The 24,638-nt window shown below is 43.9% G+C and overlaps 1 protein-coding gene across 5 annotated transcripts; it reads left to right on the forward strand.

Moving 5' to 3' along the window:
* Positions 1-9,490: 9,490 nt before the first annotated feature.
* Positions 9,491-24,413, forward strand: LOC119017941. 5 transcript variants are annotated; one of them, XR_005074607.1, is made up of 18 exons: positions 9,491-9,836; positions 11,500-11,864; positions 12,009-12,107; positions 12,241-12,304; positions 12,486-12,589; positions 12,681-12,953; positions 13,355-13,448; positions 13,570-13,637; positions 13,771-13,995; positions 14,123-14,161; positions 14,276-14,404; positions 14,496-14,573; positions 14,695-14,817; positions 14,915-14,995; positions 15,076-15,159; positions 15,375-15,455; positions 23,807-23,888; positions 23,975-24,413. XR_005074607.1 is itself a non-coding variant. In XM_037095140.1 (18 exons), the coding sequence occupies exons 2-17, from the start codon at positions 11,772-11,774 to the stop codon at positions 15,419-15,421; spliced, it is 1,614 nt and encodes a 537-aa protein (XP_036951035.1). In that variant the 5' UTR covers positions 9,491-9,836; positions 11,500-11,771; the 3' UTR covers positions 15,422-15,455; positions 23,975-24,413. The 5 variants fall into 5 exon arrangements, 3 of the variants coding, with proteins under 3 accessions (XP_036951035.1, XP_036951037.1, XP_036951034.1); XM_037095140.1 differs by lacking the exon at positions 23,807-23,888 and adding an exon at positions 15,267-15,279; XM_037095142.1 differs by lacking the exons at positions 23,807-23,888; positions 23,975-24,413 and adding exons at positions 15,267-15,279; positions 15,860-15,973.
* Positions 24,414-24,638: the final 225 nt, after the last annotated feature.

Genomic DNA, 24,638 nt, shown 5'->3' on the forward strand with positions numbered 1-24,638 from the left:
GCACAGCCCACTATTACTATTGCTCGCGCCTCTTCTTAATATTTTTCATCCTCCCGCTCGTTTTTGGCACTTAACTTGTCTCGCACCGTTTGTCGCACACAAACAATAAATATATCAAAACATGCGTCTCGATCTGACTCGGTATGCTATCATTCAGATTTTTGAAATACGAATTTTTCGCGTCGTAAGACGCGAAAAACTGCGAAAAATTTCCCATAAGGAATGAATGGGACGAGGTCAAAAATGTCGCAAATTTGCAACGTTTTTCAAACATCTCTTGCTCGGGCATACATTCGCCTAGAAACACCATTCTAACTTTAAAATGTAGGCACAGGTGTTGTCTATTTAAGTTGTATTTGAACTTTTTTCCTACGATGTATAGTTTTTGAACTCTGACCCTTTAACGATGATGAGTGATTTGGGGAAAATTCAGGGTTTTCAATGAGTGTGTATGGCGGAATGTTCGCGCAGCAGAGTGCAGTAGACCAACTGACAGAGTGAGAGAGACTCAAAAAAAACCTCAGAAATTTTCTCTTTCCGTGATGATCCCGGCCACAAATTACGCTCAAAAACAGTGATATTTTCCAGAGTTGTAGCCACACTTGTCTTCTCTCTCACAATGTGTCCGCTTTTTCGGTCGGATTTACGGTTTTTGAATTATCTGCCTCTGACCGACCAGAGTAGCACTCACTGGCTCCATTCACTCCAATGTTAATCGGGAAGAAGATTTTCAAAACTGCTCCCTTTTTCCAACTCGCTCGCGTTTCCACATTTCTGACACAAGGACCACGAAACTTGGTGAGCGTCTTCTTTAAGGCCATTCTGGCTTGATCGTGAAAATTTTTTCCCTCTATCATGTATGGTTTTGAATATATAGCTCCAGTTTGACGTCCTGCATGTGAGGCTGAAAGTGCTTAGAAATCAGCTTTCCCCAGTCCGTTAGCGGGGGGGGGGGGGGGGGGGGGGGGGGGGGTCAGCACGATCACCGTGGCAACCGAGATCAGCTGGGCAAGCACAGTCTGTCTGTCTGTCTCTCTCTCTCTCTATCTGACTGTCTGTCTCTCTCTATCTGTCTGTCTCTATCTGTCTGTCTCTCTCTCTCTCTATCTGTCTCTGTCTGTCTGTATCTGTCTGCCTCTCTCTCTCTATCTGACTGTCTGTCTCTCTCTATCTCTCTCTATCTGTCTGTCTCTATCTGTCTCTCTCTCTCTCTGTCTATCTGTCTCTGTCTGTCTGTATCTGTCTGCCTCTCTCTCTCTATCTTTCTGTCTCTCTCTCTCTCTATCTGTCTGTCTCTGTCTCTGTCTCTCCCTGTCTCTCTATCTCTGTCTTTCTCTCTCTCTCTCTCTCTCTCTCTCTGTCTGTCTGCCTCTCTCTCTCTCTCTCTCTCTCTCTCTGTCTGTCTGCCTCTGTCTCTCTATCTGTCTCTCTCTCTCTCTCTCTGTCTGTCCTTCTCTCTCTCTGTCTCTCTCTCTCTATCTTTCTATCTCTCTCTCTCTATCTGTCTGTCTGTCTCTCTCTCTATCTGTCTCTCTCTCTCTCTATCTTTCTCTCTCTATCTGTCTATCGGTCTGTCTGCCTCTCTCTATCTCTCTCTCTCTATATCTGTCTGTTTCTCTCTGTCTGTCTGTCTGTCTCTGTCTGTCTGTCTGTCTCTCTCTCTATCTATCTGTCTCTCTCTCTCTATCTGTCTATCTATACATATATCTCTCTCTATCTTTCTGTCTCTCTCTCTCTCTGTCTGTCTGTCTGTCTCTCTCTCTCTCTCTCTCTCTCTGGCATACATTGACCTAGGAACACCATTCGAACTTTAAAATGTAGATACAAGTCCAAATTATCAACGTGGAATTCAACTTTTGCTCTAGCTTTCATAGTTTCTTCGTCACGGGGCAAAGCGCACAGCCCACTCTCGCGATTCCCCGGCGGGGAATTGTCTAGTTAGTGGGCTGTGCTCGCCAGCCCACTATGGACACCTCTATAGCTCTGCTATAGGGTGTCCATAGTGGGCTGTGCGAAGCACAGCCCACTATTACTATTGCTCGCGCCTCTTCTTAATTAGTGGGCTGTGCTCGCCAGCCCACTATGGACACCTCTATAGCTCTGCTATAGGGTGTCCATAGTGGGCTGTGCGGAGCACAGCCCACTATTACTATTGCTCGCGCCTCTTCTTAATAATAATATTTTTCATCCTCCCGCTCGTTTTTGGCACTTAACTAGTCCCGCACCGTTTGTCGCACCAACACAAAAATATACCAAAACGTGCGTCTCGATCTGACTCGGTATGCTATCATTCAGATTTTTGAAATTCGAATTTTTCGCGTCGTAAGACGCGAAAAACTGCGAAAAATTTCCCATAAGGAATGAATGGGACGAGGTCAAAAATGTCGCAAATCTGCAACGTTTTTCAAACATCTCCTGCTCGGGCATACTTTCGCCTAGAAACACCATTCCAACTTTAAAACGTAGGCACAGGTCTCGTCTATTTAAGTTGTATTTGAACTTTTTTCCTACGATGTATAGTTTTTGAACTGTGACCCTTTAACGATGATGAGTGATTTGGGGAAAATTCAGGGTTTTCAATGAGTGTGTATGGCGGAATGTTCGTGCAGCAGAGTGCAGGAGACCAACTGACAGAGTGAGAGAGACTCAAAAAAAGCCTCAGAAATTTTCTCTTTCCGTGACGATCCCGGCCACAAATTACGCTCAAAAACAGTGATACTTTCCAGAGTTGTAGCCACACTTGTCTTCTCTCTCACAATGCGTCCGCTTTTTCGGTCGGATTTACGGTTTTTGAATTATCTGCCTCTGACCGACCAGAGTAGCTCTCACTGGCTCCATTTACTCCAATGTTAATCGGGAAGAGGATTTTCGAAACTGCTCCCTTTTTCCAACTCGCTCCCGTTTCCACATTTCTGACACAAGGAACATGAAACTTGGTGAGCTTGCTCTTTAAGGCATTTTTGGTTTGACCGTGAAAAAAATTTGCTGCTATCATGTATGGTTTTGAAAATATAGCACCAGTTTGATGTCCTGCATGTGAGGCTGAAAGGGCTGAGAAACAGCTGTGCCAGTCCGTTACCGGGGGGGCAGAGGGGGGGGGGGTCAGCAACGATCACCGTGGCAACCGAGATCAGCTGGGCCAGCACAGACAGTCTGTCTGTCTCTCTCTCTCTATCTGTCTGTCTATGCATATATCTCTCTTTATCTGTCTGTCTCTATCTGTCTGTCTCTCTCTATCTGACTGTCTGTCTCTCTCTATCTGTCTCTCTCTATCTCTCTCTATCTGTCTGTCTCTATCTGTCTGTCTCTCTCTCTCTCTCTATCTGTCTGTCTCTGTCTCTGTCTCTCCCTGTCTCTCTATCTCTCTGTCTTTCTCTCTCTCTCTCTGTCTGTCTGCCTCTGTCTCTCTATCTATCTCTCTCTCTCTCTCTCTCTCTCTCTCTCTGTCTGTCCTTCTCTCTCTCTGTCTCTCTCTCTATCTTTCTATCTCTCTCTCTCTATCTGTCTGTCTATACATATATCTCTATCTGTCTGTCTGTCTCTCTCTCTATCTGTCTCTCTCTGTCTCTCTGTCTCTCTCTCTCTCTATCTTTCTATCTGTCTCTCTGTCTATCTCTCTCTCTCTATCTCTCTCTCTCTCTATATCGGTCTGTTTCTCTCTCTCTGTCTGTCTGTCTCTGTCTGTCTGTCTGTCTCTCTCTCTCTCTCTCTATCTATCTGTCTCTCTCTCTCTATCTGTCTGTCTATACATATCTCTCTCTCTCTCTCTATCTGTCTGTCTGTCTGTCTCTCTCTCTGTCTCTCTCTCTGTCTGTCTGTCTCTGTCTATCTGTCTGTCTCTCTCTGCCTGTCTTTCTCTCTCTCTCTCTCTCTCTCTCTCTCTCTCTCTCTCTCTCTTTATTTGTCTGTCTCTCTCTCTCTCTCTATCTGTCTATCTCTCTCTCTCTCTACCTGTCTGTCTCTCTCTCTCTCTCTCTACCTGTCTGTCTCTCTCTCTCTCTCTACCTGTCTCTCTCTCTCTCTACCTGTCTCTCTCTCTCTCTCTCTCTCTCTCTCTCTCTCTCTACCTGCCTATCTCTCTCTCTATCTGTCTGTCCATACATATATCTCTCTCTATCTGTCTGTCTCTCTCTCTCTCTCAGTCTGTCAGTCTCTATCTGTCTCTCTCTCTCTCTCTCTGTCTCTCTGTCTGTCTGTCTCTGTCTTTCTCTCTCTCTCTATCTGTCTGTCTTTCTCGGTCTATCTGTCTGTCTCTTTCTCTATCTCTGTGTTTATTTTCCAACCCACTGTACATTGAGGGCCCTTTTTCTGTCGCTAACTCTTCCCACACCGCTGACTGCATACAAACAAACAATAGATCACAATGTGCAGCTCGATCTGACTCGGTATGCTATCATGTAGTTTTTCAGAATGTCAATTTTTTCGCGTCGCAAGACGCGAAAAACTGCAAAACATTTCCCATAAGGAATGAATGGGACGAAGTCAAAAAAGTCGCAAATCTCCTGCTCTGGCATACGTTGACCTAGACACACCATTCGAACTATAAAATGTAGATAAAACTCCAAATTATCAACGTGATGTCATACTTTTGCCTTAGCTTTCATAGTTTTTTCGACCCGGGGCAAAGCGCACAGCCCACTCTCGCGATTCCCCGGCGGGGAATTGTCTAGTTAGTGGGCTGTGCTCGCCAGCCCACTATGGACACCTCTATAGCTCTGCTATAGGGTGTCCATAGTGGGCTGTGCGAAGCACAGCCCACTATTGTTATTGCTCGCGCGTCTTTTTAGTGGGCTGTGCTCGCCAGCCCACTATGGACACCCTATAGCAGAGCTATAGGGTGTCCATAGTGGGCTGTGCGGAGCACAGCCCACTATTATTATTGCTCGCGCCTCTTCTTATTATTATTCATCCTCCTTCCGATTTTGGCACTTAACTCGTCTCGCACCGTTTGTCGCACACAAACAAAAAATATATCAAAACGTGCGTCTCGATCTGACTCGGTATGCTATCATTCAGATTTTTGAAATTTTGATTTTTCGCGTCGTAAGACGCGAAAAACTGCGAAAAATTTCCCATAAGGAATGAATGGGACGAGGTCAAAAATGTCGCAAATCTGCAACGTCTTTCAAACATCTCCTGCTCTGGCATACGTTGACCTAGAAACACCATTCCAACTTTAAAACGTAGGCACAGGTCTCGTCTATTTAAGTTGTATTTGAACTTTTTTCCTACGATGTATCGTTTTTGAACTCTGACCCTTTAACGATGATGCGTGATTTGGGGAAAATTCAGGGTTTTCAATGAGTGTGTATGGCGGAATGTTCGCGCAGCAGAGTGCAGGAGACCAACTGACAGAGTGAGAGAGGCTCAAAAAAAACCTCAGAAATTTTCTCTTTCCGTGGCGATCCCGGCCACAAATTACGCTCAAAAACAGTGATATTTTCCAGAGTTGTAGCCACACTTGTCTTCTCTCTCACAATGTGTCCACTTTTTCGGTCGGATTTACGGTTTTTGAATCATCTGCCTCTGACCGACCAGAGGAGCTCTCACTGGCTCCATTTACTCCAATGTTAATCGGGAAGAGGATTTTCGAAACTGCACCCTTTTTCAACTCGCTGGCATTTCCACATTTCTGACACCAGGACCATGAAACTTGGTGAGCGTGCTCTTTAAGGCATTTCTGGCTTGACCGTGAAAAAATTTTGCTACTATCATGTATGGTTTTGAATATATAGCACCAGTTTGACGTCCTACATGTGAGGCTGAAAGGGCTGAGAAACAGCAGTCCCAGTCCGTTACCGGGGAGCAGGGGGGGGGGGTCGGCAATGATCACCGTGGCAACCGAGATCAGCTGGGCCAGCACAGACAGTCTGTCTGTCTCTCTCTCTCTATCTCTCTCTATCTTTCTCTGTCTTTGTCTCTCTCTCTCTCTCTCTCTCTATCTGTCTGTCTGTCTGTCTCTCTCTCTCTCTCTCTCTCTCTGTCTGTCTCTGTCTATCTGTCTGTCTCTCTTCCTGTCTTTCTCTCTCTCTCTCTCTCTCTCTCTCTCTCTCTTTATTTGTCTGTCTCTCTCTCTCTCTCTATCTGTCTAACTCTCTCTCTCTCTCTCTCTCTACCTGTCTCTCTCTCTCTCTACCTGTCTGTCTCTCTCTCTCTCTCTACCTCTCTCTCTCTCTCTCTCTACCTGTCTCTCTCTCTCTCTCTCTACCTGTCTATCTCTCTCTCTCTCTCTCTCTCTCTACCTGCCTATCTCTCTCTCTCTATCTGTCTGTCTCTCTCTCTCTCTCTGTCTGTCAGTCTCTATCTGTCTCTCTCTCTCTCTCTGTCTCTCTGTCTGTCTGTCTCTGTCTTTCTCTCTCTCTCTATCTGTCTGTCTTTCTCGGTCTATCTGTCTGTCTCTTTCTCTATCTATGTGTTTATTTTCCAACCCACTGTACATTGAGGGCCCTTTTTCTGTCGCTAACTCTTCCCACACCGCTGACTGCATACAAACAAACAATAGATCACAACGTGCAGCTTGACCTGACTTGGTATGCTATCATGTAGTTTTTCAGAATGTCAATTTTTTCGCGTCGCAAATCTCCTGCTCTGGCATACGTTGACCTAGACACACCATTCGAACTATAAAATGTAGATAAAACTCGAAATTATCAACGTGATGTCATACTTTTGCCTTAGCTTTCATAGTTTTTTCGACCCGGGGCAAAGCGCACAGCCCACTCTCGCGATTCCCCGGCGGGGAATTGTCTAGTTAGTGGGCTGTGCTCGCAAGCCCACTATGGACACCTCTATAGCTCTGCTATAGGGTGTCCATAGTGGGCTGTGCGGAGCACAGCCCACTATTACTATTGCTCGCGCCTCTTCTTAATAATATTTTTCATCCTCCCGCTCGTTTTTGGCAGCTAACTAGTCCCGCACCGTTTGTCGCACACAAACAAAAAATATATCAAAACGTGCGTCTCGATCTGACTCGGTATGCTATCATTCAGATTTTTGAAATTCGAATTTTTCGCGTCGTAAGACGCGAAAAACTGCGAAAAATTTCCCATAAGGAATGAATGGGACGGGGTCAAAAACGTCGCAAATCTGCAACGTTATTCAAACATCTCCTGCTCTGGCATACGTGCGCCTAGAAACACCATTCCAACTTTAAAACGTAGGCACAAGTCTCGACTATTTAAGTTGTATTTGAACTTTTTTCCTACGATGTATAGTTTTTGAACTCTGACCCTTTAACGATGATGAGTGATTTGGGGAAAATTCAGGGTTTTCAATGAGTGTGTATGGCGGAATGTTCGCGCAGCAGAGTGCAGGAGACCAACTGACAGAGTGAGAGAGCCTCAAAAAAACACTCAGAAATTTTCTCTTTCCGTGACGATCCCGGCCACAAATTATGCTCAAAAACAGTGATATTTTCCAGAGTTTTAGCCACACTTGTCTTCTCTCTCACAATGTGTCCGCTTTTTCAGTCGGATTTACGGTTTTTGAATTATCTGCCTCTGACCGACCAGAGTAGCTCTCACTTCCTCCATTCACTCCAATGTTAATCGCGAAGAGGATTTTCGAGACTGCACCCTTTTTCAACTCGCTCGTGTTACCACATTTCGGACACGAGGACCACGAAACTTGGTGAGCGTGTTCTTTAAGGCATTTCTGGCTTGATCGTGAAAAAATTTTGGTGCTATCATGTATGGTTTTGAATATATAGCACCAGTTTGACGTCCTGCATGTGAGGCTGAAAGGGCTGAGAAACAGCAGTCCCAGTCCGTTACCGGGGAGCAGGGGGGGGGTCGGCAACGATCACCGTGGCAACCGAGATCAGCTGGGCCAGCACAGACAGTCTGTCTGTCTCTCTCTCTCTCTCTGTCTGTCTATGCATATATCTCTCTCTATCTGTCTGTGAGTCTCTATCTCTCTCTCTTTGTCTGTCTCTCTCTCTCTCTCTTTATTTGTCTGTCTCTCTCTCTCTCTATCTGTCTATCTCTCTCTCTTTCTACCTGTCTGACTGTCACTCTCTCCCTCTCTCTCTGTCTCTCTATCTGTCTGTTTCGTTCTCTCTTTCTGTCTGTCTGTCTGTCTCTCTCTCTATCTGTCTGTCTCTATCTGTCTGTCTCTGTCTCTCTCTCTATCTGTCTGTCTGTCTGTCTCTCTATCTGTCTCTCTCTCTCTCTCTCTCTATCTGTATCTGTCTCTCTATCTGTCTGTCTCTCTCTCTATATATATATCTCTCTATCTGTCTGTCGCTCTGTCTCTCACTCTCTCTCTCTATCTCTCTGTCTGTTTGTCTGTCTGCCTCTCTCTTTCTGTCTGTCTGTCTGTCTCTCTCTTTCTGTCTGTCTCTCTCTCTCTTTCTGTCTGTCTCTCTATCTCTCTGTTTATTTTACAATCCACTGTACATTGAGAGCCATTTTTTCTGTCGCTAACTCGTCCCACCCCGTTGAGCGCACACAAACAAACAATACATCAAAACGAACATCTCGATCTGACTCGGTATGCTATCATTCAGTTTTTCAGAATATCAATTTTTGGTGAGCGTGTTCCTTAAGTCCATTCTGGCTTGGGGTAAGGGTTAGAATAGGTTAGGTTAGGTTAAAATTTTGCTGCTATCATGTATGGTTTTGAATATATAGCACCAGTTTTATGTCCTGCATGTGAGGCTGAAAGGGCTGAGAAATCAACTGGGGGGGGGGGGGGGGGGCGGGGGGGGGGGGGGGGGGGGCGGCGGCGACTGTTAAAAGTTTCCCATAAGGAATGAATGGGATGAGGAAATGAGACCCCTCCATAGCAAAGCTATAGGGGCCCAGTGAGGGCTGTGCGGAGCACAGCACCACTAATATGAAGAGACAGTGACAGATTAATCAGTGAGTCAGTTTAATGCACACACACACACACACACACACACACACACACACACACAAACACACATAAACACACACACAGCATATTTCCCAACATTTAAACCATATTTAATGAATTTTTCATTCATTTAACGTGCGGCTTGACTGGACGCGGTATGCAATTATGCAACTCTGTAGAAAATCAATTTTTCGCGACGTCAGTCGTGAAAAACTGTGAAAAGTTGCCCACAAGGAATGAATGGGACGAGGAAATGGGACCCCTGTAAAGCAAAGCAATAGCGGCCTATAGAGGGCTGTGCGGAGCACAGCACCACTAATAAGAAGAAAGAGTGACAGATTAAGTAATGAGTCAGTTTAATACACACACACACACACACAGACACACACACACACATGCACACAAACACACACACACAGTATATATCCCAATATGTAACCTATATTTGACGATTATCTTTTCACTCATTCAAGCCTTCATAATCCATCAGCTGAAAAAAATAAACTGGAATGCTGTCTTAAAATTGTTGAAAAGCACTTTTAAGATATTAATATTATCAATAATATTAATTAATTCATAGTAACATTTTCATTAATGTATTTTATCATGATACGCAAATGAAATAAATAAAACATATATTGTTTTATGTTATTTAATAATATATAACATAATAATTCAACATCAGTCAATTAATATCATTATTAATTAAGTGTTCTAATTAACATTGATGTTTTGTTACTGTATTATATTCTAATACATTCATAGAAATATATATAAATAATGGATGCAGCAAAGTATGGTCGTCCGGAGTCTGTGTCAAGTGCACAGATTATCAGCCATCTCATTGGACAAATCACCTCGGATACAGATGACAGACAACACAGGAGAACTCTGATTGGACAGTTGTGTGTGCATTATTTTTGGCCTTGATATAAAACCACTGATCCGGCTCTGCTCGATACCCTTTGACCTCGTCGTAGGTAAGTACCTGTTACGTCTGATATTAGCATACTGAAATCGTTAATAAAAATGGATTTTATTGAAGCTAGACATTACTATCTCTCTCATGATCACGATAACTCATGATTTCGTGGAAAAAAATGAATGTAATTGTTAATGATCGGTCTGTTTCAGCAATATTAATCCGGAGGTACTTGGCTCAAAGTCACCGCTGGTGGCTTCGAGCGCGGCCTAATGTTTTATATACCGGAGCCGAGTAGCACCGTTAGCTCGTCCTAATATTGTTGTATTGAAACAGACTGACGGAGCTCCGTTAGTGGAGTGTCAAGTGCACAGATAGCTAACGTTAGCTGTTAGCTCCGCTACCCGGAGCCCAGTAGCTCCGGGCCAACAGCGGAGTGTCAAGTGCACAGATAGCTAACAGCTAACGGACCTCCATTAGCTGTTAGCTCCGCTACCCGGAGCCCCGTAGCTCCGGGCCAACAGTGGTTAGCAAAGCTATAGGGGTCCATAAGTATATAATATGTCTGTCTCGGTAACAGTAACGGGGCTCCGTCAGTCTGTTTCAATACAACAATATTAAGACGAGTTAATGGCGCTACTCGGCCCTGGTATGTAAAACATTAGGCCACGATCTAAGCCAACAGCGGTGACTTTGCTTTTTCTATAAAGAAACATTAACCGGAGCGAAAAGCTAATTGTGCTAACATCCGTACACCTTTAACAAAAGTGAGGTAATTGAATCTAAACATTACTATCTCGTGATTTTGGGAAGATTAATTGTTTATGGTCGATGTGTTTCTATATAAGGTCGATCTGTTTATATATAAGATCATTGAGCTAAAGTGTTAGGCCGCGCCAGATGCTAACTGCGCGAACCTTGTCTTTGTTCTCTCGCAGCGCGAAGGATAGCCATTAGCTAGATGCTAACTGCGCGAACCTTCGCCTTTTGTTCTCTCACGGCGCGAACGGTAGCCATTTTTCTCTCCGGGTGCGAACTGTACTGTCATGTCTAGATCCTTAACACGGGTCAGATTTGTAGTTGGAGATATTACACTAATTATTTTGGGATTTTTTTTTTTGTTTGTTTTTTTCTGTTTTCATACAAGAATGTTCACACAAGCTAAGAGCTCTATTTCATATCTAATTGTGTAGATTGTGACTAGTATTTAATACTCCCTCCTGTCTACTGAAAAACACATTTCTCCTGTTTGTGATAAGATGTGATTAAATGCCTTTCTATGTAGTTAGATAAATATCATACTTTAGATGTACCATACACTTACAATCTACCTTGATTAAATAGAAAAGGAAGCATTTTCATACATGACTATTTTTGCTTTTGGTAATAAATGTGCATTCAGATGTTGATAAAATCCTGTACATTTGATGAACTTATTGTTATCTTGTGTGTTATATTTATCATGTCATAGTAATTCTTTGTTCTTAGGAATAAATGATTTGATACTGTGTACTATAAAATTGACATAGTATTTTAATTATCATTTATAGTAATTATAAATTATAATAGAATTATTTAAAAAAAATACTGTGCCCAACAACACAAATTATGACAAGTACAGATGTTTAACTTGTGTCTGTTATGATATTAACTTGTTGCTAACACTGACTCGTAACATTTGAGTGACATTTATCTTTTTATTGCCTATTGTCTTTGACAAGATTAAAGGGTTCCTGCACTGAGTTTGACCGCTGACAGCTGAGAGTGACCATCATCCTTCATCCATTGCCCTCAACCTTCACAGAGCAGTATCACCACATCACCTACACACACATAATCACCACATCTTCATCTTTTTTTCAAATTTCATTCTATATACAAGATTATATTAGTTTGTCTTAGATTAGTTTAGATTACATTAGGTGGTTTAGGTTTAGGTCAGTTTGACAAGTATTTCTCGTTGTTTCTCTTTTCTTGAACTTCTGTCAGCAGGATGCCAAGGAAGTCGAGGCGATCTGAGGTGTTGAAGCAGCGCTGGAGGAAGCTCAACCTGGAAGAGCTGAGGTCTTCCCCCACCCCCCCGGAGGTACTTACACAGTAGATAAGCCTCTGTGTCGCAGTGTCAACTGTCTGCATGAAAATGGCTGTAGAAATGTTACATCTATTGCTTTCTCCTTAACTGCTGAGTTCTGAAGGTCTGCCATGTCTTTTGATGTTAATGTTTCTTCAGACGGTGTCCCCCCCGGCTGGAGAGGAGCCTTCCAGAGGGTCAAGGACCAAGAGGACCAGGGAGACCCACCCCCCCTGCTCCCGAGCTCCAGTCGGCAACGTATGTTCCTACCTCAGACACACACAATGAGACATGTTTTATTATATTTTGTTTTAACTTGTATGTCTTCATCTTATGCTTGTTATGATTATCGTTAATTTTTTTTTTTTTTTTGTCTTTAATCTGTCATCAGGCAGTTGGATCTTCACCCCCAGCCAAGCCTTTCTGGAGCCCGGAGGATGTGCAAGTTCGTGCACGTAAGTATCTACTTGTTTTTATCCCTAAGTGATCAATAAATTAATTCATCATCAATATTGAACTTTTTAAACAGGTTTTCCTGTACTTTTTTACTGGTATAAACAAGTGATTGTTGATATTTCCTAGTAGCCTTTCCTTCATCAGTTTAACCTTTTATCTGTTTTGTACTTTACCAAACAGGCCGCGGTACCGGTTACCGCCATCGGGTGAAGACGTGGCCAACTTCGAAGCTCACTGGACGGAGCCACAAGTTGGTCATCCCACCGGAGTCTCCTGGCAAGCAGGTGCTATTATTGTCCAGTTTATGAAGGAAGTAATTGATCTTGAGAGGGATTAATGATTTTCATGCTAATGAAATTTTCTTTTTTGTTGCAGTTTGTTCTGATTGTTGGGGACTCCCATCTCCGGGCCATCGTGGACCGCTTCGCCAAGATGCCAGAAGGGAAGTTTTCTTTTGGTATCATGTCGACCCCTGGGGCCCATGCTTCTCAGCTGCGCACTGAGGTCCTACACGCTAAGGTTCCTCAAGACCCTGATGCTGTTTGTGTTCTTGCTCCTAGCAACAACCTGACCGCGAGCAGGACCGTCGACGAGGCAGCCGTCGACTACGCCCGATTCCTCACCGCTGTGAGGAGCCGCTGGTCGAAGGTAGGCTTTTATTTCATGTCTTGCTTGTCCTGTATTCTTAGTAGTTAAACAACACTAGTAGTACATTAGCTACTTTTAATAAGATTAATTGTATGAGCTTTCAAAAATGTGTACTAAATATGGTGTGTGTGTGATTTTTGAATGAAACTGTCAGTTGGTGTTTTCTAAAATTTTGACTACGCCCGATTTCTCACTGCTGTGAGGAGCCGCTGGCCGGAGGTAAGCATTTATTTCATGTCTCGCTTGTCCTGTATTGTTAGTAGTTAAACAACACTAGTAGTACATTAGCTACTTTTAATAAGATTAATTGTATGAGCTTTCAAAAATGTGTACTAAATATGGTGTGTGTGATTTTGAATGAAACTGTCAGTTGGTGTTTTCTAAAATTTTGTTTCCTACAGGTCTTTGTGGTGGACTTTCCTCCCCGCCTGAACGAGGATGAGGAGCACCAGAGGGCCCTTCGCCATGCGTACCATCGTGTGACAGCTCGTATGGGTAGGTAACAAAAAATATCTTGTCAATTAACCCAAGTAAAAGAAATGTACTTAAAAATGTCTGTGATGAACTTAGTCATACATGTGTGAATATTGTAATGACTTTTTTTTTATGTTTTTAGGTTTGAGGTACTTCTCTGCGGAGGAGTACTTCCCCCGTACGCGCTTGGATCTGTGGAGCAGAGACGGCGTAAGTAGAGTATCTGTGTGATAGAAAAGGTCTAATTTGCTATAATTTCTTGTGTGTCGATATGAAACAGTCGACACGAGCTACCTTTGAAGTTAAACTGTCTGTAAATGGATTTGTATTGTCATGTCTGCAGGTTCACCTGAGCGACCGTGAGGGGATGGGGATTCTCACCCAGCTGCTGTGGGCCTCCACCGAGCAGTTCCTCGAGACACCACCACCACCTCCACCTCCCCCGGTGTCTCCTACTCCTTCACAGCCGCTTAGGAAGGTTTCTCCTAAGCTGGTTGTGAAGGGAGAGGTACGTGCTCCTCTGTCTCCTGACCCCTTCCAGTGGAAGGTCGTTGGTCAGAGCAGCAAGGTTAGTAGGGTTTTTCTTTTTTATTTATTATTATATTATGTGTCTTTACATGTGTTTGTGTACATTTTGGTTCACAGTCATAACTAAAAAGCACCTATTTAATCAAATATGTGATGTGCTTTCCCAGCCGCAGGTTCCTGGTCCGGCCAGCGTGGCTCAGCAGCAGGTGAGTTATTTTTCTTTTTTTTTTTTCACAACAAGTTAACTGGTTAGTATTTAAACTTTGTGTATTTGACCTGACAAATATTCATTTGTCTTTGTGGTGTTTTGTCTTCCACAGGAGAAGGAGTCCTTCCTTCCACTGAACCCACGGTGGTTCAGTAGCACGACCCTTTGTGCTATGGAGGAAGTGTCTCCTTCTCAGCTGTCTGACGTGGTGGACGTCCCATCTCCTCCAGCGCGCAAGAAGGTAAATTGTGTGACATCGCTTCTCAGCTGTATTTTAAAGTTTCTCCTTGGTCCCTTCAGTTACTGGTTCTATGTTTTATTTGACGGTGCAGGTGGCCTCCCCAGTGGCAGCCAGGCGTCATAGGACCACGGAGAGACGCCCCCCCCGCCACCAGTCTCCTGTGAACAACGTATGTTACACAACTGACGCACATAGTCAATGTTTACAGTTGAAATGGTGTCTTCATGGAGACATAACTACATTGTCCACTCTGTCTGAATTTTAACATATTTGTTCTCATCTGTCAACAGCAGGTTGGATCCTCTCCAGCCAGGCTGTCACGGAGACTGGAGGACGACGGCCCCTCCAGCCCGGTTCCTCGGTCCAGGACCACGGATGGAACACCCCCCCGCACCCAAACTTCAGTGACCAACGTATGTTACTCTCTGACACAAGACACAATCTCACTCAGAATACACATTGTGTTCACTGAGACGCGTGAAGTTTAACATATTTGTTCTCATGTGTCAGCAGCTGGTTGGATCCCCTCCAGTCAGGTTGTCCTGTAGTTTGGGTGATCCGGCGACCCCCTGCTGTTCACCGGTTGCGAAGGTAAAGATTATTCCTATTGAATAAAGTTCATAATGTCATCAAAGTCTTCATTTTACTGAATTGTTGGTATTTGTTTTCAGATGGCCAGGCTGAAGACCCCTTCACCGGCTGGACTGTCCCAGACCATTAAAGCTGCAGCCTATCACTCTCCTCGCCCAGCTAAGGTATTACTTCCACAACTGACACACACAGAACGCTTATTGTAAAATCAGCTGTAACTGCATTGAACTGCTTCATTTAACATCTCTGATACCCATATCTTTCTCTGCAGTTCACAAATGTCAGTGAGTAATTGAAATACATTTGGAAAACTTGTATCAACTTGCTGCATTGTGTTACCTCATGTCCAAATATTAACTGGTGTTATGACTTATCACAGACTGCCTGGACACCTTCATCGACCTGCTGGCCCTGGATCATCGATGATGGGCTCTCCACTTCTCATTCGCCTTCCAAAGAGGTAAAGACATTTACATTCAGGTTTATTGTGGGCGTGAACAAGTGTTTGTTCAAGGGAAAGTGTGGCGATGTAAGTGATGAAAGTGTAAGCGACATGTTTTAATACACTGCCATTGTAGTATAAATTTGAATATTAAATGTTTTCATGTGTAAAAGGTGTGACACAAGTACAAGTAGTAGCAAGGGATGTGTGAGATTTAAAGGTCCTTTAAAGACTCCTTCAGACTTTGGTCAAGATGACAAAGGTTGACGATGGTCTCAAAACATTTAAATTTGAAAAATGGAATAATCTGAGTTGATGTGTTCAAGTCAAGTAATGTGTAAGATTGTCAGCCTTACTATGCTCACGGTTATGCTAATAAGTAGTCCTTTATGATAATGATTATAATTTATCTTATATTTCAGGTGCCAATTAGTGCTAGTATTAGGGCTAGTCATAGTCAGAGTGACATGAGGTACAGGAAGTTCTCCAGGAACCACCAGTGTACCTGCATGTCCCTGACTTTTCTGGCTTATCAGAACGAGGGCTGTCAGTTCAACACTGCTGCACTCGATAGAGTGCTGGCAAAGGGAGATTCACTTTATGTAGGTGTAAAACAACAGCTTATCCGGGAAAAAAGATTCCGCAGTGACCATCTCGCTGTGGAAGAACTGCCCAAACAAGTCCTGACTGACACAGATGTGTGCAACGTCCACATGCCTGAAATCAGGTGTGGACTTATGAAAGCCAGTGGAAGCCAGGCTTGGTATCTGCCCCTTGCCACACAGTTAGAGTGTCTGTCAGGTGAAGTTAATCTGGCTTTAATCATAGTAAGTCCAGAGTGTATTGCAGTTTTCCGTGACCAATCAGGCAGGTATGGTGTGTTTGATTCACACTCACGAAATGTGATGGGCTTACCTCACCCCCATGGAACTGCAATTATGAAGACCTTCTCGGAAATCAGTGACTTGGTTGACCACCTGCACAAACTCTTTGCAAATCGTGGACCTTCTGCCAGTTATGAGTTTGTTCCGGTGTCATTTGAAGCCATTGGTTCAAGAGAACGCCCTCAGGCATCTCTGGCACACAGTGTATCCAGAACAGCTCTCCCACCAGCAGCAGAGCGTGTCCATAAGACGGCTCCTGCACCACCAGCAGCAGAGCGTGTCCATAAGACGGCTCCTGCACCACCAGCAGCAGAGCGTGTCCATAAGACGGCTCCTGCACCACCAGCAGCAGAGCGTGTCCATAAGACGGCTCCTGCACCACCAGCAAAAGAGCGTGTCCATAAGACGGCTCCTGCACCACCAGCAAAAGAGCGTGTCCATAAGACGGCTCCTGCACCACCAGCAAAAGAGCGTGTCCATAAGATGGCTCCTGCACCACCAGCAAAAGAACATTTCACAAAATTGCCAAAGCAACAGCGACGAAGAGCGATGCGGAAAGCCAGCAGAAATCAAAACGCATTACTCTCTGGTGAAGAAGAAAAAAGGAAAAACACCCAATATGAAAGGAAAAAATACAGCAGCTGTCCAGAATTTCGGAGAAAAAAGCTCCAAGCACAAAGGAGAAGATATGCCCAAGACAGTCTCCATCAGAAACGGCGATTACTGTCCTTCAAACGTTACTATGACAATGTTCAAGATAAGAAGAAAGAAGAAGTCGTCCGAAGATACAGGGAAGATGCTACTTTCAGGCAACAACGGAAGACTTACATTACAAAGAAATACAAGGAAGATGCCATGTTCCGCACCAGACAAAAGAAACACATTACAGATAGATACCAGTCAGATGCAGCGTTTCGGAGCAGACAAAAATTTGGCATGTCTCAGAGGTATAACACAGATCAAAGCTATAGCCAAAAGAAAAAGCAAGATTTCAATCTTAGATATCACAGTGATCCAGAATTTAGAGGTCGTTTTAATCAACGTTGTAACCAGCAGAGAGGAACCAAATTGGCCACAAATGCTGCCTTTAGCATATTTTACAAGATGCAGAGAGCGCTTAGAATCAGGAGAAAATACAGACAAATTGTGCCCCACCGCCCCCAGCCCCTTATTGATCCGGTGATGGAAGCAGCCATAGCTGCCTTTCGTGAGTCCATTAGACATGGACCCACATACATTTGTACCGTTTGTAACAGAACCATGTTTCCTAATCAGGTCAAAGAATGCAAAAGACAAAAATATTGTAAACACGCAAAAGTCGCAGCAGCATGCTTGACAGGAAACTATGTTCACTTTTGTGACAGTGACTGCTCTACCCCTTGCTCTGTGCCACAAGAGAGACTGCATGAGTGGATATGCTACACCTGCGACAGCCACCTTAGCAGAGGATGCATACCACCCATGGCAGTCGTAAACAATTTGGAGCTGGCGCCCATCCCCCCAGAATTGGCTGCACTCAATGTGCTTGAGAGGCAGCTGATAGCAAAAATCTTGCCATTTGCAAAAATTGTTGCTCTGCCAAAAGGCCAACAGAGAGCAGTTCACGGAGCTGTTGTGTGCGTTCCATCAGAGGTGGAAGCGACCGTCAACAGTCTCCCAAGGCCCAGAGCAGAAGCGCAGCTGCTTCAAGTGAAATTGAAAAGGCACATCAAATACAAAGGTTACCAGCACTTTTACAACGTTAATATGAAGAATGTGCTAGCTGGCCTTGCGAAATTGAAAGAGACACATTCAGAATATAAAGACGTGTTTATCGATGAGACTGCAACTTTTGACTGTCTGCTCGAAGAAGAGGAGCCCATCGAAGAAGAGGAGCTCAGACAAGAAGAGGAGCCCAGCATCCCAGAAGAAGATCGGGATGTCGATTTAGAGGAAATTTTTAAAAGTCAAAACGAGCCGGGACAGTTAGAGGCAGATGAGGAAGAACAGGAGGAGCTGAGACCAGGCCTCTCCCTGGACACTTGCATGCAGCCCCCCGACATTGCACAGGAAATCCTTTCATATGGCGACGGAGTATTTAGTGTTGCACCCGCGCAAGGCAACAAACCGGTTGGTTTTTTCACCATACCAAAGTTAGAGGCCATGGCTTTTCCTGTACAATTTCCGACAGGAGAGAACACATTAGATGAAGCTAGAACCGTCTCCCTGTCCCCGAGCCTCTACTTTAATTCTAGGCTCTTTGCTGCAGATACGCGTTTTGCAAGTGACCAGAGTTATCTTTTCTTTGCGCAGTTTGTTACAGAGACTCACCTCGCGACAAATAGTATGTCTATACAAATGCGCAAAGGAAAGTCGAAAACCAAAGACGGCAGAAGGATTAACAATGTCATGCTCCAGGACAAGGATGAGGTAGAACGGCTCATCATGAGCCAAGATGCAACCAGGTTCATGCAGCCTCTCAGAGGCACTCCAGCCTATTGGAATAAAACGCTTAAAGATGTGCACGCCATGGTTCGTCAAATTGGAAAACCAACATTTTTTGCCACATTTTCCGCTGCTGAGATGAGATGGCCTGAGTTCATAGAGGCCATCAAAGCTCAGCAAGGTGAACAGGGGCTGTTTTCAGATTTGGATTGGAAATCAAAATGTGACATTCTGAGAAGTAACCCCATCACAGTAATGCGCATGTTTGAAAAGAGAGTAGAGGCACTCATGACGAATCTCATCCTCTCCCCTTCACAGCCGATTGGTGAAGTGGAAGATTATTTTTATCGCGTTGAGTTCCAAGCCAGGGGAAGCCCGCACATCCACATGCTCATTTGGATAAAAGATTCACCTAAATTTGAAGAGGACCCCGATAGTCACATCATGGAATTTATAGATAGATACATAAGTTGCAAAATGCCCGACCCTGACACAGATCCGGAACTCCACAAAATAGTGTCAGAGGTTCAGGTGCACAGCAGGAAACATTCAAAGTCCTGTAAGAAGGGAAATGTAGCCTGCAGGTTCGGCTTTCCAAAACTACCGATGGATAAAACATTCATCACCAGGCCCCCCACTATTAATTGCTACCAAAAAGAGGATCAAGATGATGCAGACTTTGAAGCGCAAATAGAGGAGCAGAAAAGGGCCCTCGCAGAAATGCAAAAATTGGCTAAACAAACGCTCCAACCAGTTAGAGATCTGCTTATGGATCCAGGCGCTTCGTTCAGCAGTTTGACAGACTTGCTTTGCCAGTGCAACTTAACTTACGAACAATACTTTGCCGCCGCGCAGCGCCTGGCAAACACCCATGTCGTGATGCTGAGGCGCCATCCAAATGATTGTTGGGTTAATGCCTACAATCCTGATTTGCTTAGAGCGTGGAACGCAAACATGGACATCCAGTACGTCATAGACGACTACAGCTGCATCATGTACATGATGTCATATGTAGCGAAACCGGAGCACGAGATGACGGAATTCCTTAAGAACGTCATCAAGGATGTAAAGACATCTGATGTTAACAAGCGCGACGAAATGAAACAAATTATGCAGGCCTACTCTAAACACAGAGAGGTCAGCGCTCAAGAGGCTGTAGCCCGTACCTGCAGCTTACGCCTCAAGAAGTGCTCCCGATCCGTGGTGTTTATTCAGACCGACGAGGAAGGTCTGAAAATGAGTCACCCTATGAGTAGACTGGAAAGAATGGAACCCGGATCAGTGGATGTATGGATGTCGGGGTTGCCTGAAAAATACGTCAACAGACCTCTCACTCGAGAGTTTGAACGTATGTGCCTGGCCGAGTTCGCGTCAGACTACAGGGTAGTCTATGGCCGGCAAACGGAAAGCCCGAATGCCATTCCATTGTTGAACGATGAAGGATTTATTCAAAAGAGAACCGTAGGAAAACCAGCAATCATTAGATTTACTCGCTTCTCTGAGGAAAAAACTCCAGAGAAGTTTTATAGAAGATTGCTGAAACTTTATCTCCCACATCGATCCGACGCCGATCTGAGAGATGAAGCGTACCCCACTTATGAAGAGTTTTATAAGTGTAGCGACAAGTGGGGTATGAGAGTAGAGGAAATAGTGAGGCACAACAAAAAGCGTTATGAGGGCCAAGGAAAAAACATGGAAGCTGCGTTTCAACAGCTTCAGGTGTGCGGTCCTCTCGTGAATGCTTGGAACTCTTTTGCGCCCGAAGTTGAAGTTGACCGGCTGGAGTGCCTGGCTGAATGTGAACCTCGCGATCAGGAGCAAAACGGTGAAGATGTCCCAGAATTTGGCACTAAGAAGGAAAAGGGGAGCTCTATGCTTAGAGTAGATGCTCCAGCGTTGAGTCCAGACTTTGTTAGGAAAATGTACCAAAGTCTGAACGAAACTCAGGCTTCCGTTTTCTACAGTGTTCGACAGTGGTGCTTTGAACTAGTCTGGGGCCACAATCCAGAACCATTTTATTACTTCCTGTCGGGAGGGGCTGGATGTGGCAAATCGCATGTGATTAAGTGCATTCACCACGAGGCAACAAGAATTCTGCGCGAGCTCCCGAGATTTCGGGACCACGCAGACATGTCCCAACCCGCAGTGCTGCTGACCGCATTCACAGGTACAGCAGCATTTAACATATCAGGCAACACGTTGCACTCCATTCTCAAATTACCAAGGTCCTTGAAGCCACCTTATCAAGGTCTTGGGAATGCACTCGACGAAGTCAGAGCAACACTGGCGAACGCTGAGATTCTCATCATCGATGAGATATCCATGGTCTCTAAAGAGCTATTTGCCTACGTGCATTGGCGATTTCAGCAGATCAGGGGTAATCGGAAGCCATTTGGAGGCATGTCTGTCCTTGCTGTAGGTGACTTTTATCAACTGCCGCCCCTTGGTAAAGCCAAGCCACTGTGTGTGTATGAGGAGACTGAGTTTGATCTCTGGAAGGATAACTTCAAAATGGTCACCCTGACTGAGATCATGCGACAGAAGGACGATCGAGCTTTTGCTGAACTCTTGAACCGTCTCAGGGTGAAGCAAAAGGAAGATTCTTTGTTGGATGAAGACAGGCTCTTGCTTACACAGGCAGTGGCTGATAGTCAGCATTGCCCAGCGCTGAGTCTACACATCTACGCCACAAACAAAGAAGTAGACCGTCACAACGCCAACATCGTAGCTGCTTCCTACAAGGATGCAATTGGCATTGCAGCTCGTGATTTTCGAAAAGACCCCAGAACTGGCTGCATGACGTTTGTGTCTGGGGAAATGAAAGGACACAAGCGAGATTTGCCCGACAACATAATGGCTGCTCAAGGAGTACGCGTTATGTTGATCCGAAATTTAGATGTGGAAGACGGCCTTGTGAACGGTACATTTGGAACCATTTCTAACATTGTAATTAGAGAACCGGAAGGCGTGAAGATGATTGGACTCTTGCTGGACAATCCTACAGCAGGACAGAGATACCGCAAAAAAATCTTAGGTCCCTCAGATGACTCGGTGTACATCGAAAGATCTGAGGAGAACCTAAGTAACAAGAAAGGGGTTGTTCGCCGGCAGTTCCCCATGAAATTAGCTTTTGCTTGTACGGCCCACAAAGTTCAAGGAATGACCATGCCGTCGGCGGTTGTGTGTCTGAAGCGTGTTTTTGAACCTGGTATGGCGTACGTTGCGCTCAGCCGCACAACCTCGCTTCAAGGTCTCACCATCCTTGACTTTGATGAGAAAAAAATTTATGCTGACCCCAAGATCAAGACAGCCCTGGAAAGTATGCCTCATGCATCTTTCCAGAGCTGTAGACCATTGTTAACGTTTTTGAAATCTATACAACAAATGCCAAAGGTTTTGACAATTGTCCACCACAACACGCAGGGTCTGCCATGTCACATGGTGGACCTGAAAGCACATCACGAGCTCCAACAAGCAGATGTGCTTTGCCTTACAGAGACACATTTGTCAGGGTCCTCTGTAGCTGAAATTTTTCAATTGGAGGGGTACACCATGTTCACACGTAGCAGACAGCTGTCTTACAACAGCTGTGTGAACATGGCCAAAAAAGAGGGAGGTGGAGTTGCGATGTACTGTAGAGACACTGTGCAAGCAGAGCCTCGCCGATACATGCAACAGGTCACTGATTTGGAGTTTGTTGTCCTTAAAATTGAGGCTCCAGTCAAAGTGCTAATAGCGACTGTGTACAAACCGCCAAGTTTTCAACTGGGAATCTTTCTCCAAAACTTGAAAAACCTCTTGGACTCATTGGACATGTTAAATCACCAGCCCATCATTGTTTGTGGCGATTTTAATGAGGACCACCTTTCAAAGGGAAAAAAAAGTATCAAAGATTTGTTTCAGTCCAGAGGTTACACTCAATTAGTAGCAAATTCGACGACCGAAAAGAACACACTGATTGATCACATTTACATTTCACATCCTGATAAATGTCTTCAATCAGGTGTTCTCCAAACATATTATAGTTACCACAGTCCAGTTTATTGTATTTTGACTGAGTAATGACTTATCTCCAGCTGTTACGTCCAAGACCTGTTGTGCCACGTTTTTACAGCGTACCAGGAGCTGTGGTCCTCTCCGGGTGAGTATAGCATCCGAGTGTTTCTGATTTCAGTTTGTGGTTGATCTCCCTGGTTAGTTAGGGAGTGTGCCAGCTGGGCAGAGCAATCTGTCCTTCCATCGGTGTACTATTTGTTATTTTGCCTTTTTTATTTTCGAGGCAATCCTGGGTGGAGACATGTTTCTCTGGTGGGGGCGAGCATTTCAGGGCCTTGGTCATTTGGCTGAGGTTTACTGAAGTTTTGCTTTAAAGAAGCCTCGAGCCCAGCACGTCTCAGAAGATAGTTAGGTTTAGTTTGGAGTTAGGCAGGTACCAGGGGGCTTGCTTCATTTGCACTCGGAGATTTGCTCACTAGTGATTGATGTCATTTATTTCACTATTTGGTCTTGTTTAGTCTTTTAGTGTGTTTTAGTCTTATGTAATTGTTTTTCATATGTATGTGGTTGCAGTGGCATGTCTTGGCTGGAAATAGTTTAATTGTATAATGTAAATGTGTATGTATGTATTTGTTTATTTTAGAATGGGGTCAGCAACTTTTTTCATGTTCTTATTATCTCTTGAGATGATGAGAGCGACCGGGCCAGTGTGTTAAATGTTTTGTAGTTAATAATTTTGTAAATGCCTTTAAACATTTTTTAAATATATTTATCATGTATTTATTGACATTGTAAAATCTTAACTCATGATGTTCTCATCTATTTAGATGAGAATGGCATGTGTAAGATATGATGTAAGCTGCAATGTAATAGCTAAGCTCATGTAAGAATTACATTGGCTAAGCTTACATAATTGATCATGTAATTATGTAATTTAAGGATGTATGTTTAATGAATCGTGTTTTTTTTTTTTTATTATTCATGTATTGTAATTGTTTTTTTTTTTTATTGTGTTTTTTTTTTGTTTTTTGTTTTTTTTCTGCTGGGTTGTTGTCATCACATTAGCTACGCTAATCTTAGCTAATGTAGTGTAGGAGTGTCAGAGAGATGCAGACCAAGCTGCATGTCAAACCAGGTGCATAACAAAGTAAGTATGTCTCTTTTTGTTTTTTGTTTTTTAAGTGATTGACTTGCATTGAGTGATTTAACTCGATGATGTCATTGTCTTTCTAGGATGATCCAGTGAGAAGGACCCTCTCTCCAGCAAAGACAACAACCCAGAAGAAAATAAGGGAAGTAATATTTCATTAAATTCTCAGCTTTCACTTAAAATGTTTACATCAGTCTTTTGAACCTGTAACTAATTTATGTCTTTTCAATCTGGCAAAATTTATACAGACTACAAGAAGAAGACCTCCAGAGGACTGCAGCAACAATAAGGGAAGTAATGTTTCCTTTAATTCTCAACTTTCACTTCAAATGTTTCCATCAGTCTTTTGAACCTGTAACTAATTTATGTCTTTTCAATCTGGCAAAATTTATACAGACTACAAGAAGAAGACCTCCAGAGGACTGCAGCAACAATAAGGGAAGTAATGTTTCCTTTAATTCTCAACTTTCACTTCAAATGTTTCCATCAGTCTTTTGAACCTGTAACTAATTTATGTCTTTTCAATCTGGCAAAATGTATACAGACTACAAGAAGAAGACCTCCAGAGGACTGCAGCAACAATAAGGGAAGTAATGTTTCCTTTAATTCTCAACTTTCACTTAAAATGTTTACATCAGTCTTTCGAACCTGTAACTAATTTGTCTTTTCAATCTGGCAAAATGTATACAGACTACAGGAAGAAGACCTCCAGAGGACTGCAGCAACAATAAGGGAAGTAATGTTTCC

This window comes from Acanthopagrus latus, chromosome 4 (genome assembly GCF_904848185.1).
Source record: "Acanthopagrus latus isolate v.2019 chromosome 4, fAcaLat1.1, whole genome shotgun sequence".
NCBI lineage: Eukaryota > Metazoa > Chordata > Actinopteri > Spariformes > Sparidae > Acanthopagrus > Acanthopagrus latus.